We start from the raw sequence: 14,757 nt of genomic DNA, 5'->3' as shown, positions 1-14,757 counted from the left end.
GGCACCTATATAGCCCTGGGCATGCCAATGCCACCATGCACGTGGCAGCAAAGAGCATGTTGGCCTGACAGTTTAGGCCTGAAGTCCTTATGGCTGCAGGTGCTGTTACAGCTTTCAGGATGAGCTCACCTGAGTTGTTCCAAGGGAAAGAAAACTACCTAGGGGGTGGAGGCCACTGCCCAGTGCCTTGGTCACTGTGATATGAGACTTGGAAGTTCCCTCAGCCCCTTCTTTGACCAGCAGATTGGTCATCAGAAACACCAAACCCAAGGGAGCAGACAGACCTCACTGTGCCACACTCCCAAGCGCTGTTGGCAGCTGCTGGGGGGAAACAAAAGCCCTGGATTACATCTTTCCTTTCTTTGAGGCCACCTGACAAGTTTGAGTAGGAGAGTGTCTGAGGGGCAGTGCAGAAGGTGACCATGGATGCCAGGAGGGCCTGGTCAACAAAGCACAAACAGACAGGGGCATCCTCACCATGAATTGTACTGTGAGCTCTCTGTAACTGGCATTGCTCCATCACTTCTCCTTTCCCAGGCCATTGAAGAAGGGAACCTGGATTCTCTGGACCACTCCGATTTCCAGGGAACAGACATTCCTTTTGAAGTGCCACTTCCAGCCCAACAGCATGTGCCTGTGAGTGTCACCTGCATTCTCCAGCTCCTCTGAGCAGTGATGGTACTTCAGGGCCCTCTGAACAGGGACTGGAATGAGGCTGGGACAGTAGGGACTACTGGGGATGGAAACAGAGCCAGCCCTGGCCCTGCTCTGTGCCCCCCACCCCACTGCAAGCACACATACACACATGCACACATTCTTTCCCATGCTCCCCAACATCCACACATGCGCTCACCCTCTGCTGTGCACCACTCGTGTGTGTACATGCCTGTGCACATCCTGCACACCTTGTCCTGCTGTCCCCTGTGCTCCCTGGTGCTGCAGGGCTGCAGCTGGCAGCAGTGCAGCAATTCCAGGCCGTGCACTGGCCTATGCCTGCAGGAGGAGCAGCGGGAGGAGGTCAAGGACTGGGTGCTTACCATGTCTATGGACCAGCGGCTGGAGCAGGTGCTGCCACAGGACGAGCGCAACACGTATGAAGCCTCACTGGTGGCAGCAGGAACTGGGGTGCGTTCCCTGCCCTGCCTGCTCACAGGTAAGCTCCAGGCCAGCTCACTCAGGCAGGGGATGGTGGTGCCATGCAGGGAGTAGCAACATGCTGCAGGGCAGGTCTGGGGGAGGATCTGGGCTGTGCTGTAAGAGGAGCTGGGAGACTGTGGCTGTGAGGAACCAGCTCTGCTGGAGGAGACAGAAGGACCCTTTTGTTACTGTGAGGGTGACTGAGCACTGGAACAGGTTGCACAGGAATTGTGGCATCTCCATCCTTTCCGACAGTCAAAAGCCATCTGGACACAGTCCTGGGCTGGGGTGGCCCTGTCTGAGCAGGGGGTGTGACCATACAGACCCCAGAGCCTTTCTGACCTCAGCCACTGTGTGTGATTCTGTGATGGCTCAGGCTGGCACAGCTCTCTGCCTGGGAACTCCTAGTATCCACAGATACTTGTGCCCGGGTAACACCTGGCCCTGCTCGGCCCTGCTCTACAAAAGCTGTCACTTCTGGCAAGTTCTGTTCCCCATGTGCACTCTTCAGACAGTACTGGACTACAGTGCAGGATGTAAAAGTGGATCAGGGAAGGGAGAGCAGGGGTAAGCCACCAGGAACAGGCTTTAAAAATCAGGAGCTGGGTGCCACTGTTTGACCTACTCACTTGGGTGTCCTTGGCCAAGGGCAGTTCAGCCTTCATCTTCATTTGACCCTGCCATGGCAGAGGGAATGGATGCTGTGGGGCTCAGCTTGTTCTGAATGTGTCACTTTGTGCCCAGGATACCCTGTACTAAGAAACAAGATCGAGTTGAAGCCAGGCCGAGAAGTCAACAAGGATGCGTGGTACAAGTTCATGATGGCTGTCAAGGTGAGCCAGGACCCCGTGGGGCAGGGAGACAGGCTGTGGGTGTGGGTTCAACCCCTCTTGCTGATGATACAGTCCTGCTAGGTGAGTCACTGTCCGGGGAAGGTTTATTGCACTCTCCCAGTGTGCTGTTGGGTGGGGGTTAACAGCCCCAGCCCTGCCAGCCCCTGGGGTACTCTCGGGGGCCCCCAGGAGAGGGTCCCCTTGCCAGTGCCAAGACCTCTCTTGTTCTGCAGACATCCCACAGCCCTGCTGGCCAGAATGTGATTGAGTTCCTCCGACGGTGGTGTGGGGGACTCCCGAGCACCAGCTTTTCATTCCAGTGAGCAGGACTACGGAAACTTTCAGGGCAGTTCTTCAGCACCCTCTCCTTCCACCCCCAATAAATGTGTATCTCAACCCTGCTGTGCTCCTGTTTGCCAGGATGCTGAGCCCACAACACAGGCATCTTCTGGGGCACAGGGCCATAAATCCTGTACATGACTCTAAACCTCCTGACCATGGCTCTGTCAACAATCCCTGTGTCTAGGGAGTGGCAAGCAGGGACACGGATTCTCCCAGGAGCTGCACAGTCCTTCCCTCAGCAGGCCAAGGTCCCAGCCAGCACTTGCCCAGCAGAGCCACTCACAGAAGCCAGTGTGGAAAGGAAAAGTTTATTTACTCAAGAAAGCCAGAGGCTCACACCAAAGGGATTCTTCACCTTCCCTGCCCTGCCTGAGCAAGGGCACAGCCAGCTGACCTGCCCGCAGTGCCACCAGGACTTGGGCCCCAGCACCTCTGCTCACCCCAGTCACTGCTGACAGACATGACTGCTGACACAGCCTTCAGCATGCCAGGAAGGGCCTGGCAGCTTGGGGAAAGAAGGGGAGAGCGTCTGGGGTCCAAAGCATTTTCTGACCTGCAGTATCTGTGCCAAGTGGGGTGGTGGGGCTTGGGGAGAAGGAAGGCACAGCCCTCGCCCCTGCAGCCCACCTTACCCACACCAACACCATAGCAAGGGCATGGTGCAGGTGTGATGTCGCCTTGCTCTGGATCACAGCGCTCCTGCAGCACCACCTAGGAAGGAAGGAGCACATGTAAGTGCAAGGCTATGCTGCAGGGCCCAGCGTCACACTGATACCACTGGCCATGTGCTTGGGCAGAGGTGTTTTGAAAGGCTGGTGTGGGCAGGGGTCCTTTTGATGGCAGAGCCTGCACCCTGCTGTCCCCAAACATGGCCCATGCGCTGCGCTCACCTCTCCAGCTAGGCACGAGACTCAGCCAGCCCTGCCAGGAGCTGCTGCCTCTCTCGGGATGGCCTCTCCATCACTGCACTTGGTCTGGCCAGCTATAGAGAAAAAAAAAGAGGAAAAAAAAAGGAGAGGGTGGCAAGGGGGTGTGATGGGCAGTTTATACAAGGAAAGAACAAGACTGGCTCTCAGGGGCATGAAGAAGAGGGTCTGCCCACAACTACCCAAAATGAAGGGGTACCGGTCTGGCACCCAGGTTGGCCAGAAAAGGTTCCAAGTCAGCATCCCCCCTCCCACTGCTGCACAGCCGGCTTGTTCCCAGCAGAACCCAGCACCTTTCAAAATGCAGCACAAAGGCAGCAACTGTGGGGCAGATAGAGGGAGATCGATCTGGCTCGACGGGGCCTACCTGCTCTTTGTCATAGCTGTGTCTACAGGGCCCAATGCCCCGGAAGACCAGGGCAACCAAACAGCACCTGACCGAGAGCACGGCTTCCGCAGCTGCCAGCAGCAGGGAAGGGAACCAGAGGGCCAGGGCTGTGTCCTGTGGAGCAGGGTGTCATCAGAACGAGGGCACCACACCAGGCTGCCTGCATGCCAGGCAGCACGGGAGAGAAGAGGGAGAAAGAAAGAAAACGAGAGGAAGCAGCAAGAGAAGGAGGCTGATGGGAGGCGTGGGGGTGTGTGGTGGCCCACAGACTCACATAGATGCGTGTGGTGTTGAAGGGACAGTCGTTGGTTGCGATGGCTGTGCGGGCGTCTGCAGGCAGCGCAGAACTGTTGCAGCCTCTGACCAGGTGTGTGCCCCGGCCGTGCACCGTGAGGGCAATGGCCAGTGCCAGCCCCACGCTACACGCGGTGGACAGGAGGCAGTTCAGCAGGGACACGCTCAGGAGGGTCCAGTGCTGCAGGCAGCAAGAACACCCGACTGGGGCTCGCCCAAGCTGGGGGAAATGCCAGGGCCGGGCACCCCCATCTCTGCAGAACTGCTCCGCAGGGTTACGGGCGTGCTGGGAACCCAGCAGACATTTGCTCCGAGAGAGCGCACACCATCTCTTCTTGCCTCTTCCAGGACGGCTCATTGCCCGCGGATGAGCGTCTCTCACCTTTCCCATCCTTCAACCCCTGTGAGCTCGGCGCCACTGGACGCCCCCTCCCACGGGCTCCGTGGGGAGCCCCGCACAGGCCCGACTCGGCAGAGCGCTGGGACCCCTCCGCCGCAGCCCAACCCCGCGCCCTCCGCTCCGTGTCCGGCCACCCTGTGAACCCATGACGGACCCCGACGCGGCTGCAGCTTCACCCACCGGGGCGCTCCTGCCCAAGGACGGTGCCCCCGCTTCTCCCGCCCTCCCGGGGCCGCCGTCGGGGCCGAGCCTGGCAGAGGCGACGCCCGCAGACCCGGCAGCCGCCGCCGAGGCGGAAGGAGCCCGCGGGGCCAAGGTCCAGGGGAGCGGCTGCCGACGAGGCAGGGCCGCGCCGAGGTCCCCAGCCCGCTCGGCCCCCCAGCCCCGCACTCACCAGGACCGCCCGGGACAGGTTGTGCGACACCAGGATGGCGACGATGCCGGCGGCGATGCTCTGCGGGGAGACGCGCGCTCAACAGGGGCCGGGCAGGGCTCGCCGCCCCCCGCCCGGCCCGGCCGCGCTCACCAGCAGTCCCGAGCACACCGACACCACGTTGGCCGCCGCGTACTCGGGGGTGACGGCGCGGCGGGCGCCGGCCACGTGCCGCAGGACCGAGCCGTGCACGATGGCGCCCAGCACCAGGCTGCCGTGGCCCAGCACGATCAGCCCCAGCCCCGAGCGCATCAGCCGCCGCGGCTCCGCCAACACCCCCGGCCCCAGCCGTCCCCCGGCCATGGCCGCCGCCGCCGCCGCCCTCGCACCGCCCCGGGGCAGGGACGGGCGGCCCCGGCCCGCCCCGCCCGGAAGGAGGCGGCACTCGCGTATTTACAAAACAGTTTATTAAAAATAGGAAATGATAGAAATGAGATGCAGGAGCCGCCATTCAGCCCCGCCACGCGCCGGGACGGGGCGACGAGGCTTTTGCAGCCCCCGCAGCCTCGGAGCCCGCGGGGCCCGCAGGGAGAGCGGGGAGGGCTGCAAGGGCCAGGGGGCCGCTGCCCGGGGCCGACTCACGCCACGACCCCGGGCGGGCGCGAACCAGTAAACAAAGTGCAGCCGGGGGCGGGAGCGATGCGCCGGGCAGGGTGGGGAGCCCAGCCACCCCCGGGCCCCGCGGCCCGGAAACGGGGGGAGTGACAAAACAAAAAAACCCCCAAAACATTTCGGTGCTGTGCAAAAGACACTTTGTACAATTCAAACAGAACAAACTCCATGCACATGAGTGGGGCTGCAGAACACCCCGAGCCAGACCTCAGCTCTGCAGCATGATCTGGGCAAAATCCCAACAAAAACAGGGCTGGAAATAATACTGATGCGCAAAGTCCCCTTTAGAGGCGGGCAGGGAGGACTGTCACTGAGCCCAGCCACGGCACATGCAGGATGAGCTTCCAAGCACTGCAGCTGGGGTCTTGCGGATGCCCGACAGTGGTGGGCAGATACAGAGGGGTCGCAGGCAGCGAGGCCGCGCTGGCCGCCCGGGAGCCGTGGGGCTAAGATGACACAGTCACTGCTGTCAGGGATCCGTTCCGAGTGTAGTAGAACTTGCTAAACGCCTCTTCAAGTAAACAGGTGAGTCTGCTCTGGTCAGCCTGGGAAGAACAAGGACAATGAGGGGTAGGCCCTGTCCACTGAAAACTGAGAGCTTGGCTGGAGCCCCCCAGGGCGGGGACATAGTTTACTCCTCCTGCCTCCCCATCAGAAAAGGGTTGATCTGGCATAAATCATTGAACTTTGAGAAATGAATACAGGCCTGTAGCTCTATCTGAGTCCCTGCTTACCTCGCTGATGAATCCAAGCTGGACCAGTTCAGCCGCCAGCTCCTGGATGTTGTCATCTGCAACACAAGGAAGGGTGTCAGTCCCCGGTCCGAGCACACTGCTGGCCCCAGAGCACCTCACCATGGTGAGAAGGCTTTTTACTGGGCTGATGAAGGTACTTACTGGGCTGCAGGTCACAGCTCAAGTGTCGATTCAACTTGTCTTCCAGTTTCAGCAGCAGTGTCAGCTGCAGAGCACAGAAGTTCTCATGAGGGACTGCAGTCCTGCAGGCTGCCACAGCCAGCCCAAAGCATCCCCAGAAATGCCCCCCAGGATGGGAACCACCCCTCCAGAGCCCCACGGAGGGTTGGCAGAGCAGCCTCAGCCAGTTTTGTCCTGAACCACAGCTAGCAGCACCATCCCACACAGGAAACCTGGACCTGGGGGTGGGCTGAAGTCACAGGTCAGTGGCAGGCACAGCCCAAGTCGGGCTCTGGGTCCCAGCAGCGGCAGCTGCAGCATCACAGGGTCCTCCCAGGTACCAGCAGCACATCAGAGCCATGAGCTGCCCTGTTCCCCCCCCCCCAGCTCAGCTAGAAGTGGGAACATACGTGGTGCTTCACCCCCTCCTCCACGGACTCAATGTTGCACTGCATCAGCACCACCTGGAACAGAGGCACAGACGCAGTGAGTGGCCGTCTGGCTCCCCTGCCTGGAGATGGGCCGGGGAATGGAGCCCCCAGCGCTCACCTTGCGCGTCTCCACCTCGGCGGGCTCTGGAGTTGGGGTTTTCACTGATGGGGGAGCAATGGGAGATTTCGCCACAACCTGCTGAGGCTGCTGGGGCCGCGGCATCCCAAAAGCTGTGAGGGGGTAGATTCCATTCCTACAAGAAAAGGAGCAGGGTCTGAGGTTATGGCTCTCTGAAATTTTTCCAGTCACACACACAGTTAAAGGTGCCCTTTAAAAAAGGTACCCTCTTACCTCACATCCTCCAGGAACTTGTCCAGCTCCAACGCCGGAGATTGTGAGAAGCTGGAAAACAAAACAAAACATCCTGAGATGAGAAGTTATCATAGAATCATAGAATTAACTGGGTTGGAAGAGACCTCCGAGATCATGAAGTCCAACCCTTGATCCAACCCCACTCTGACTACCAGATCATGGCACTCAGTGCCACATCCAGCCTCATCTTAAAAACCTCCAGGGACGGTGAATCCACCACCTCTCTGGGCAGGCCATTCCAATGCCTGATCACTCTCTCTATAAAGAACTTCTTTCTAATATCCAACCTAAACCTCCCCTGGCAGAGCTTAAGCTGTGCCCTCTTGTCCTCCTGCCTGGGAGAAGAGACCGACCCCCACTTGGCTACATTCTCCTCTCAGGTAGTTGTAGAGAGTGATGAGGTCACCCCCTGAGCCTCCTCTTCTCCAGACTAAACAACCCCAGCTCCCTCACCCTCTCCTCATAGGACTTGCGCTCCAGTCCCTTCACCAGCCTCGTTGCTCTTCTCTGGACCTGCTCCAGCACCTCAATATCCTTCCTGAACTGAGGGGCCCAGAGCTGAACACAATACTCAAGGTGTGGCCTCACCAGTGCTGATGTTATCTCACAATAACATCCACTCAGGTCTCTTGGGGTGCAGTTCCAAATCCCCATGTCCTGGGCTGTGTCTGTGGGCAGGATGGGTATGGACAGAGGCGGCCACACATGGGACAGTCTCCAATCTTACCATAAGGACACAACTACCCATAGGAGCTAAAGACGAGGCATTGGTTAGGGCAGAGCAGTCTCACTTCCTTGCAGAGTTGTCCAATGCACAGTTATTTGGAAGATGGCCCAGTGACACTGTTCCTGGCGAGGTGTTTCACAAACACCTGCCACACAGGCCCCTGGTTGCAAAAAATACTTTGAATAGCCAAACCCCTGTCTCAAGGTTGCTCTGAAGCATTCCAGAGATGAGGCAGGGACTGCAAAGCTGCTCAAACCCTGACAGGATATCCACAGGCGCTTTGCTGTCCCACAGGTCTGGTGTGGGCTGCACATCTGTCTTGTCTCCCTGACCACTCTCCAGCCCTTCCCACACCCCCAGCAGCTGGGATTGTCCCACCCTCTAACACAGCAGAAGTTTTCAACAAAAGGTTTTTTTCTGGCAGCTTGGGTTGCATGGCTGATGAAACACTCAGAAGTGATGCTCTCTGACATTTCAAGTCATTGTTGTGCTTCCTTTCCCTTTTCCAGCATCTCGGAGGTATGGCACTACCAAAAGCAAGTCCCAGGCTTGTCTACAGACAGCCAAACACCCACAGACTGACATCCCATGTATGTAAAGGATCTCTCTTGCACAGCTTTGGCTGTTCATTTGCTGCCCTCCATTCTGAACCTTTATCAAAAACATTCCAAAGGGAATTCCTACCTATTATTTCCTAGCACTATGACAACTGAAAGGTCAGTTTTTAGAAGGATCTCTACAGCTCAGAGAGGTGCTCAAACAGACAGAGCTGTTCTTCCTTGTCACCTTGGTTACTCTTGTTCAGCAGCTTGAGCATCCCAGAACTCTGGGCTCCCGTGGAAGTAGCCTGGGCTTTTCTGGGAACACAGCACTCACATCTCAGTCTTTTCAGATAATCCCTCAACTTTGGGCTTTGTTGCCTAACAAAGGCAACATTGAGGCTTTGTTATCTAAAACCACTTTTTGGCACCCTACTTGCTCCATATGCATTGCAGTCACTTCCTCAGAGAGCCACCCCCTACAGTGTAAGTGGTGCTGTGTGTCACTGACAGCTGCCCAAACTGCCTTTCCCTGTGCAGAGTGTGGAATAGGCTGCTCCGTTAGGAAAATGCAGAGGAGCTCTTCCTCCAAGGTGTTGGACTTCATCTGACAAGGCTGTGATTGGTCTGAGCACCTTCCCAAACTGTTCAGCCGTGTTTCACTGAGGACTGTTCCAACTGCAGCATATTCACTTCCCACCCCTCCACCTGGGAATAGATTCACATCTCAGCTGCATGGAATCTGCTCCCAGGACACAGGTGCAAGGTCTCCTCCCACCCAGGAGTCTCCCCAGAACTGTGTGTGTGCCCAGAGAGGCAGAGACTGCTCCTTCACCTCCAGCTCCACCAGCTCCCACTGGCTCCCTCAGTGGTGAAACACCACCCCTGAAGTGACGGGCAGAGTCCCAGGCAGACCCAGCGGCGCTCAGCCCAGTGCCCCAGCAGTGCTGCCCTCAACAGCCCCCAGAGCACACCACAGGGACTCACATCATCTTGACTCCTTCCCTGTCCTCATGATTGATCTCTGCCAACACCGCGTTCATGTCGAGGTTTTTGGTCATTTCTTCTAAAGCATTTTCAGGAATCATATCTATTTTTTTAAAAAAAAGGAAAAAGAACAATTGCACTTCTGTTCCAGACTCAGAAAAGTAATGAAAAGCAGAGAGGTCTTAAGCTCTCTGATGTTCCTGGAGCAGGCTGAGCACCACAGTCCTCCCGGCCCTGCAGTGGCCACCGCCACATCCCACGGCCGGCTCCCTGCCCATGCAGAGCAGCAGGGAGGTGGGTTCCTGGGGAGCCAGCTGCACTGACAGCTTGGCAAAGTTCTGCAGGGCACAGACTGATGAGGGGATGTGGCTCCCAGGGCTCTGTACTCACGCTGGTGCCCGATGATGCAGTGAGCAGCTAACAGCTTCAGCGACGGCACCTCGAACAGCGCCTGGTGGAACAGGAGCTCTCGGGCTGTGGGGCGCCTGGCAGGGTCCTGTTCCAAACACTTCTGAATGAACTCCTAAAGACAAAACCAGCATGAGACCACAAGCAATGCCTCCAGAGCAATGCAGGGCACCGACCCCCCTCACTCACCCGCTGCAGGGGGTCCTCCAACAGCTGGATGGCACTGTTGATGGCCTCCTGCGGCACATATGATGACTCCCCGTTCCCCTGGATCTCCAGCACCGCCATCTGCAAACACAGAGCAGAGCATCAGACTCCACTGGGAATGACAGACTGCAGGGAAGAGAGCTCAAGGAGACCACTGCCAAGCATGAGATCACTACAGCCAAGCTGTTCGGGGCTATTTAAGGGCACAGTTTTGGAGAGATAGAGAGAGCGGTACCTCATTATGACAGCTCGCTCCTAGCACCCCTCAGACTGCCAGGGAAACCCGAGAACTCTGGCAGCAGCACCCTGGACACTAAGTGTCCCCATCCTGAACCTCATGATCCATTGGCCTGTCATTCTACTTGATAATTCCATCCTCTAATGAAGCAGTGCTGGGTCACTGCCAGGATCTGACAGTGTCTCTCCTGGCTGTGTGAATAACTCCATAGCACAGAACAAAAGCAACCACACAACACATCCAGAACAGGCTCCAGCCAACACAGACACGAATTCCCAGCTAGGAAAGGCTGGAAAATATTGCAGAGAAGGTCTTTAGGCTCAAGTTTTGTTTCCTGAAAGTTGCATCTTTCCACAGTTCTCTTCCTGCTTCGTTTATGAAATGTGCAGCACAGGTTGAAAATTCTTCGTGTTGGCTCTTTCTGACAATTCTTTCCAGAAAATATTCCTGGCAACAATTCCCATTTCCTGGACTTGGGCCTACTTACTGCAAGGACGGAGGAACCACAAAGCTGCTACAACCAGGTGTGTAGACTCACACTGACTACAACCAGTATCTCTATCAGATGGGCACAGGCTGGCCCAGAAAAAGTGATGGACTACAGCTGTCCTCTGCTCCAGACACCCCAGTAGGAACAGGCACTTCCCAGCTGGGAGCATTCATGGACATTATATACAACTGGCAACAGTGACTGTTCCCACCAGCAGGCGGGTCAAACCTCAGGACTAGCCAAGACCCATATTCATTACCCGTTAGGAATTTTGGGAAGAACTACACATCACTGAGCCATTCACTTCTCCGTGAGGCACCGGGGGGAGCCTCCACAGGGATCCCTCCAAGGCAAAGTGCACTTGGTTCTGAAAACAACTTGTCACCAAGCTAACCCACCCATGGCCACAGCTTCTCCAGAGCCATCTCCTTCCTCCTATTTATTATCCTCTCTGTCCCACAGACCATGCTCCACACTCACCTCCAGTGCACACATCCCAAAGGAGTAGATGTCCACAGCAGTGGTGACGTTGGCAACTTCTGTAACACAGAAACAGCGCTGTTATCGCTCAGCCCTGCACTCAGCAGCACCGCTCTGTGCCAGGCTGGGACAGTCCTGGAGCTTCTCTCTGCTCTGCTACCAAAGGACAGAGGAGCTGAAGCACTTCAGCAGGCAAATGGCTCAGAACTGTTAATGTGACACCCGACAGGAGCCTGGAGCTGAGAACAAGGTGCAGAACAGCTTGGAAGCATCAGTAAAGCCAACAAACCCAGGCTTGCGGCCACAGCCGTGCCATACCTCCGTATTCCGGGGCAAAGAAGTGCAGGTTCTTCTGCTCCTCACGACAGGTCTTCACATGGTTGTTAATCGTGTCCGGTGCCACTAGAAGAAAGTCAGGAATGCTTAGGATACAGGAAACCATAGCCCATCCCTGATGAGATCCCAGGGAACACCTGCAACTCCAGGGATGTTGATGCCCAAAGGGGCAGGGCAGTGGAGTTAAGGTGGCTCTTCACAGCCCTCTTCTCTGACCACCTGCCCCAATACATTCCTGCACTGTTTCCTTGGGAGCTTAGCGGCACCCTCCAAGGGCAAACCTGGAGACCACAGCTGCTGTCTAGTGAGAAGACAAGCCGGGAACGACTCCCAAGTGAAGTGCCAAACTTCAATCAGATCTGTAACATTTGTCATGAGCAACTCATCCAGAACAGCAGCCCGAGGAACATCCAGAGATGCCAAAGTCACTGTAATCAGTCACCACCTCAGGGTTTTGGGAGGACAGATCTACCAGGCAACTCTTACACTTATCAGAAAGACACTGGTGCCAGAGTGCCTCCAGACAAGTCTTAAGCCAAGCTGCTGAAGAGGAGGGAGGTGGCCATCCTGACAGCAGAGGCCTCTGTTCTCTGTGACACTGACTGCTTTAGACAAGCTCTAGCCAGGGCCATGCACAACTACACCAGTTCTCTCTACTGGGGACTCTGCCCCAATGGATCCCAACACCCCCCACGTGGCAAGTAGCTCAAAACCCTCCCTCGAGTGGCCAGCAAACACCCGACCCTCCTCAGTTCTCAAATGATGAGCTCTGGATTTCTTTGCAGCTTTGTATTTCACACTCCTAAGTCACAACTGAGTTTGTCCAGTCCTCTAACGTGTTCCCGTGCTGCTGGAGCCAACCCCTCCATGGGGCAGCCCCTACCCCATCACAACGCATCCGTTCAGCACCACCTTTAGTTCATGGAGCAAAGCACCCATGGCTCGTCCAGCCCACTGGGTTCTCATACCAGGCCTTTTAAAGAGAGTATTGAAGGTTTCAGAAACCGTTCTGTTCTAACATCAGATTTATATTGTTGTTTATGGGAATCCCTGATGTCTCTGTGAAGGATGCAGTGTACAGGAACTATCATACAAGTGTTTGTGATCCCTGCAGGCATGGCAGAGGGACTCATGGGGGTGAAACACACAGTCTGGGGAGAATAAATAACCTATTTTCTGGATCTTCTATTCGTTCTGCGTTTCTTATCTGTACAATGGATTGTAAGAGGAAACACAAACCCAAACCCGACAACCCCATCCCGCCAAATGCGGAGCAGAACCAGCCAAGGATAAAGTCTCCCTCCATGAGATGTTGTGATCAGTTTCATTTTTCAGTGTGTCTTTAAATCTTGTTACAAATGTGTGTTGGATGGCAAGGGCCAGTCACTATCCAGCCACTCTGTTCTTGGCTCCTGAGCCCATTTAAGGAGAGGGATGAAGCAGTAATCAGTCACAGACCAGATTATCAACAGAAACCTCAGCGCTGATGGTGTGGTAACCGAGACACTCCCATACCAGACAGGCAGGTAGAGCGGAAGCCCAGCAGCCTCCATCTATAATGGCTGGCTCATTAAGGACTTCATAACAAGCTCCTCTGCATCCAAGTCCTTCAGACCCTCTGCAGTGGCATCAGCATTTCTGGAAAGAGCCAGGCTCACACTGTCTGTGGGAACCTCCAACTTGGACACACAGACAAGTAGCTCTGAATTTGCTGCGGTGGGTCAGCCAGGAACCTGTCACCTCTGGTAGTCTGGTCCTTGTGCCTCCCAACTTGCTGATTCCCAGTGGAGTGTTTCTCTGTCTGCCTTGCAGAGATTGGGTGCAGCTAGGTTTGATCAGCCACACTTGGCAAGGAATCTGCCTGTTCCAGAAGTTTTCCCAGCTCACGTGCAGATTGACTGAAGTGACAGGCATCACCTGGCTCTGTTATTGCAGAGCTGAGGCAGGGCAGGAGCAGAGCAATGGCATCAGACCCCCAAAATCTCCTGTGTGCCTCCGAGCCGAACAGGGACAGCCCTGCTCCATGTCACTGACAGCACAACCTGCTTCTGAGGTCAGCTCTGAAAAACTCCCTGCAGGCACGTTCAACATGGCAGGCAAAAGTGCTGTTACACCTGTGACAGGATTTTAGATGCTGGGACAAGAAACTTTGGGTCCAGTCCGGTCACCGTGCTATTGCAGGTCCATCACCCTGGTGCACAGGCCACTTAGCACTGACAAGGCTTTAGAGCTTCACCTAAGCCTACATTTTAAACCAAGCTCCTGACTGTACAAGGTAAGAACACACATCTGAAGGGACCTTTGACACAAGCTCTCCTGCCTGACTCACCCACAGCTGCTACCTGTCACCTGCTGCTGGTCCACACTGAGAGATCGAATGGACCAAGGCTGAGGTTGGTTATGTTAAGCAAGACAAACAGTGAAGGTCACAAAGGAAAGCCATATCACCAACATTAACAACAAACTTGTCTTTCTCAGCCACAAGAAGGTGATAACAAGGGGCAGACTGCAAGACACACCCCTTGGGACTGACCAGCCTGGTGGGGAATTAGCAAAGAAGAATTTTAGAAAAAGGTTCAGCCAAATACAGTGTCTGTGCAGGGGAGGTGTAGGAAGAGCACAGCAGAAGGCTGGACAAGCAACCTGCCTTTGGCAAGCTGAACTCAGTCTGTCAACAAAAGTGTGAAGAAATATAATCACCATTCCTACAGGAACATGGAGAGCTGGTCAGACTTCTCAAATCCTCAAGGACATGCAGAACTGGCCAGTGTGAGTGGATGGCTCATCAGAGCACCCACCAGTCGTCAGCAGTGCCAGGCAAGGATGCAGTGGTGGCATTCCTTCCCAGCTGTCCCCACGGCAGGTTTAGCAGAGTGCCTGGGGAACACAGCCTCCGGCCCTCCAGAACACTCCACGATGCAGAGGACATTTCTCTCTTGTGTGGTGTCCAACTCACACCCGCCTTTGTTCTGCATTCAGCACTTCCTCCTTGCAGGCAGGAAAGACAGCCTGTGCCTCAGTTCTCCCCACAGCCCTCCCCACGGCTCTGCCTCATGGCCTGTCCCACAGTCCCCCCCTACGGCTCTGCCTCATGGCCTGCAGCAGCCACTGAGCTGCTCAGGCTCCCGCAAGCGTGAGCGTGCTCCAAAGCAGAACACAATTCCACTCCTCAGCAAAGGGCTCAGTGCCCCATCCAACAGATCTCAGCAGGCTCAGAAAGCACAGGGAGACCACGTAACAGCAAGAAGGATCAACAAGTGAC

The 14,757-nt window shown here is 56.0% G+C and overlaps 3 protein-coding genes across 5 annotated transcripts in view; 1 reads left to right on the top strand and 2 right to left on the bottom strand.

Annotated features, from left to right (window-relative positions):
• IFT172 (intraflagellar transport 172) overlaps nucleotides 1-2,366 on the top strand; it is a 36,111-nt gene extending 33,745 nt beyond the window's left edge. For both annotated transcript variants that reach the window (XM_027905015.1, XM_027905016.1), the window contains 4 exons: nucleotides 538-636; nucleotides 1,000-1,153; nucleotides 1,882-1,970; nucleotides 2,204-2,366. In XM_027905015.1, coding sequence (XP_027760816.1) covers nucleotides 538-636; nucleotides 1,000-1,153; nucleotides 1,882-1,970; nucleotides 2,204-2,293 — 432 coding nt within the window. In that variant the 3' untranslated portion in view covers nucleotides 2,294-2,366. The remainder of the gene's footprint in view (nucleotides 1-537; nucleotides 637-999; nucleotides 1,154-1,881; nucleotides 1,971-2,203) is intronic.
• Nucleotides 2,367-2,601: 235 nt separating this feature from the next.
• On the bottom strand, nucleotides 2,602-5,056 carry KRTCAP3 (keratinocyte associated protein 3). Its single transcript, XM_027905019.1, has 6 exons — nucleotides 4,847-5,056; nucleotides 4,715-4,774; nucleotides 3,901-4,101; nucleotides 3,606-3,740; nucleotides 3,203-3,294; nucleotides 2,602-3,023 (listed from the first exon to the last, which is right to left on the bottom strand). Exons 1-5 carry the CDS (start codon nucleotides 5,054-5,056, stop codon nucleotides 3,211-3,213), a joined length of 690 nt encoding a protein of 229 aa, XP_027760820.1. The 3' UTR covers nucleotides 2,602-3,023; nucleotides 3,203-3,210.
• Nucleotides 5,057-5,447: 391 nt separating this feature from the next.
• Nucleotides 5,448-14,757, bottom strand: part of NRBP1 (nuclear receptor binding protein 1) — a 32,559-nt gene continuing 23,249 nt past the window's right edge. For both annotated transcript variants that reach the window (XM_027905017.1, XM_027905018.1), the window contains 11 exons: nucleotides 11,478-11,561; nucleotides 11,160-11,218; nucleotides 9,934-10,032; nucleotides 9,727-9,859; nucleotides 9,337-9,439; nucleotides 7,063-7,113; nucleotides 6,829-6,964; nucleotides 6,690-6,743; nucleotides 6,262-6,325; nucleotides 6,100-6,155; nucleotides 5,448-5,910 (listed from right to left, as the gene is read on the bottom strand). In XM_027905017.1, the coding sequence (XP_027760818.1) occupies nucleotides 5,812-5,910; nucleotides 6,100-6,155; nucleotides 6,262-6,325; nucleotides 6,690-6,743; nucleotides 6,829-6,964; nucleotides 7,063-7,113; nucleotides 9,337-9,439; nucleotides 9,727-9,859; nucleotides 9,934-10,032; nucleotides 11,160-11,218; nucleotides 11,478-11,561 (938 nt within the window). In that variant the 3' untranslated portion in view covers nucleotides 5,448-5,811. The remainder of the gene's footprint in view (nucleotides 5,911-6,099; nucleotides 6,156-6,261; nucleotides 6,326-6,689; nucleotides 6,744-6,828; nucleotides 6,965-7,062; nucleotides 7,114-9,336; nucleotides 9,440-9,726; nucleotides 9,860-9,933; nucleotides 10,033-11,159; nucleotides 11,219-11,477; nucleotides 11,562-14,757) is intronic.

This window comes from Empidonax traillii, unplaced genomic scaffold, assembly GCF_003031625.1.
Source record: "Empidonax traillii isolate 1590-97213 ecotype Southwest subspecies unplaced genomic scaffold, ASM303162v1 scaffold1110:size201231, whole genome shotgun sequence".
Classification (NCBI taxonomy): domain Eukaryota; kingdom Metazoa; phylum Chordata; class Aves; order Passeriformes; family Tyrannidae; genus Empidonax; species Empidonax traillii.
Note: the sequence above shows the minus strand (reverse complement) of the source record. Positions and strands in the feature narration are given on the sequence as shown.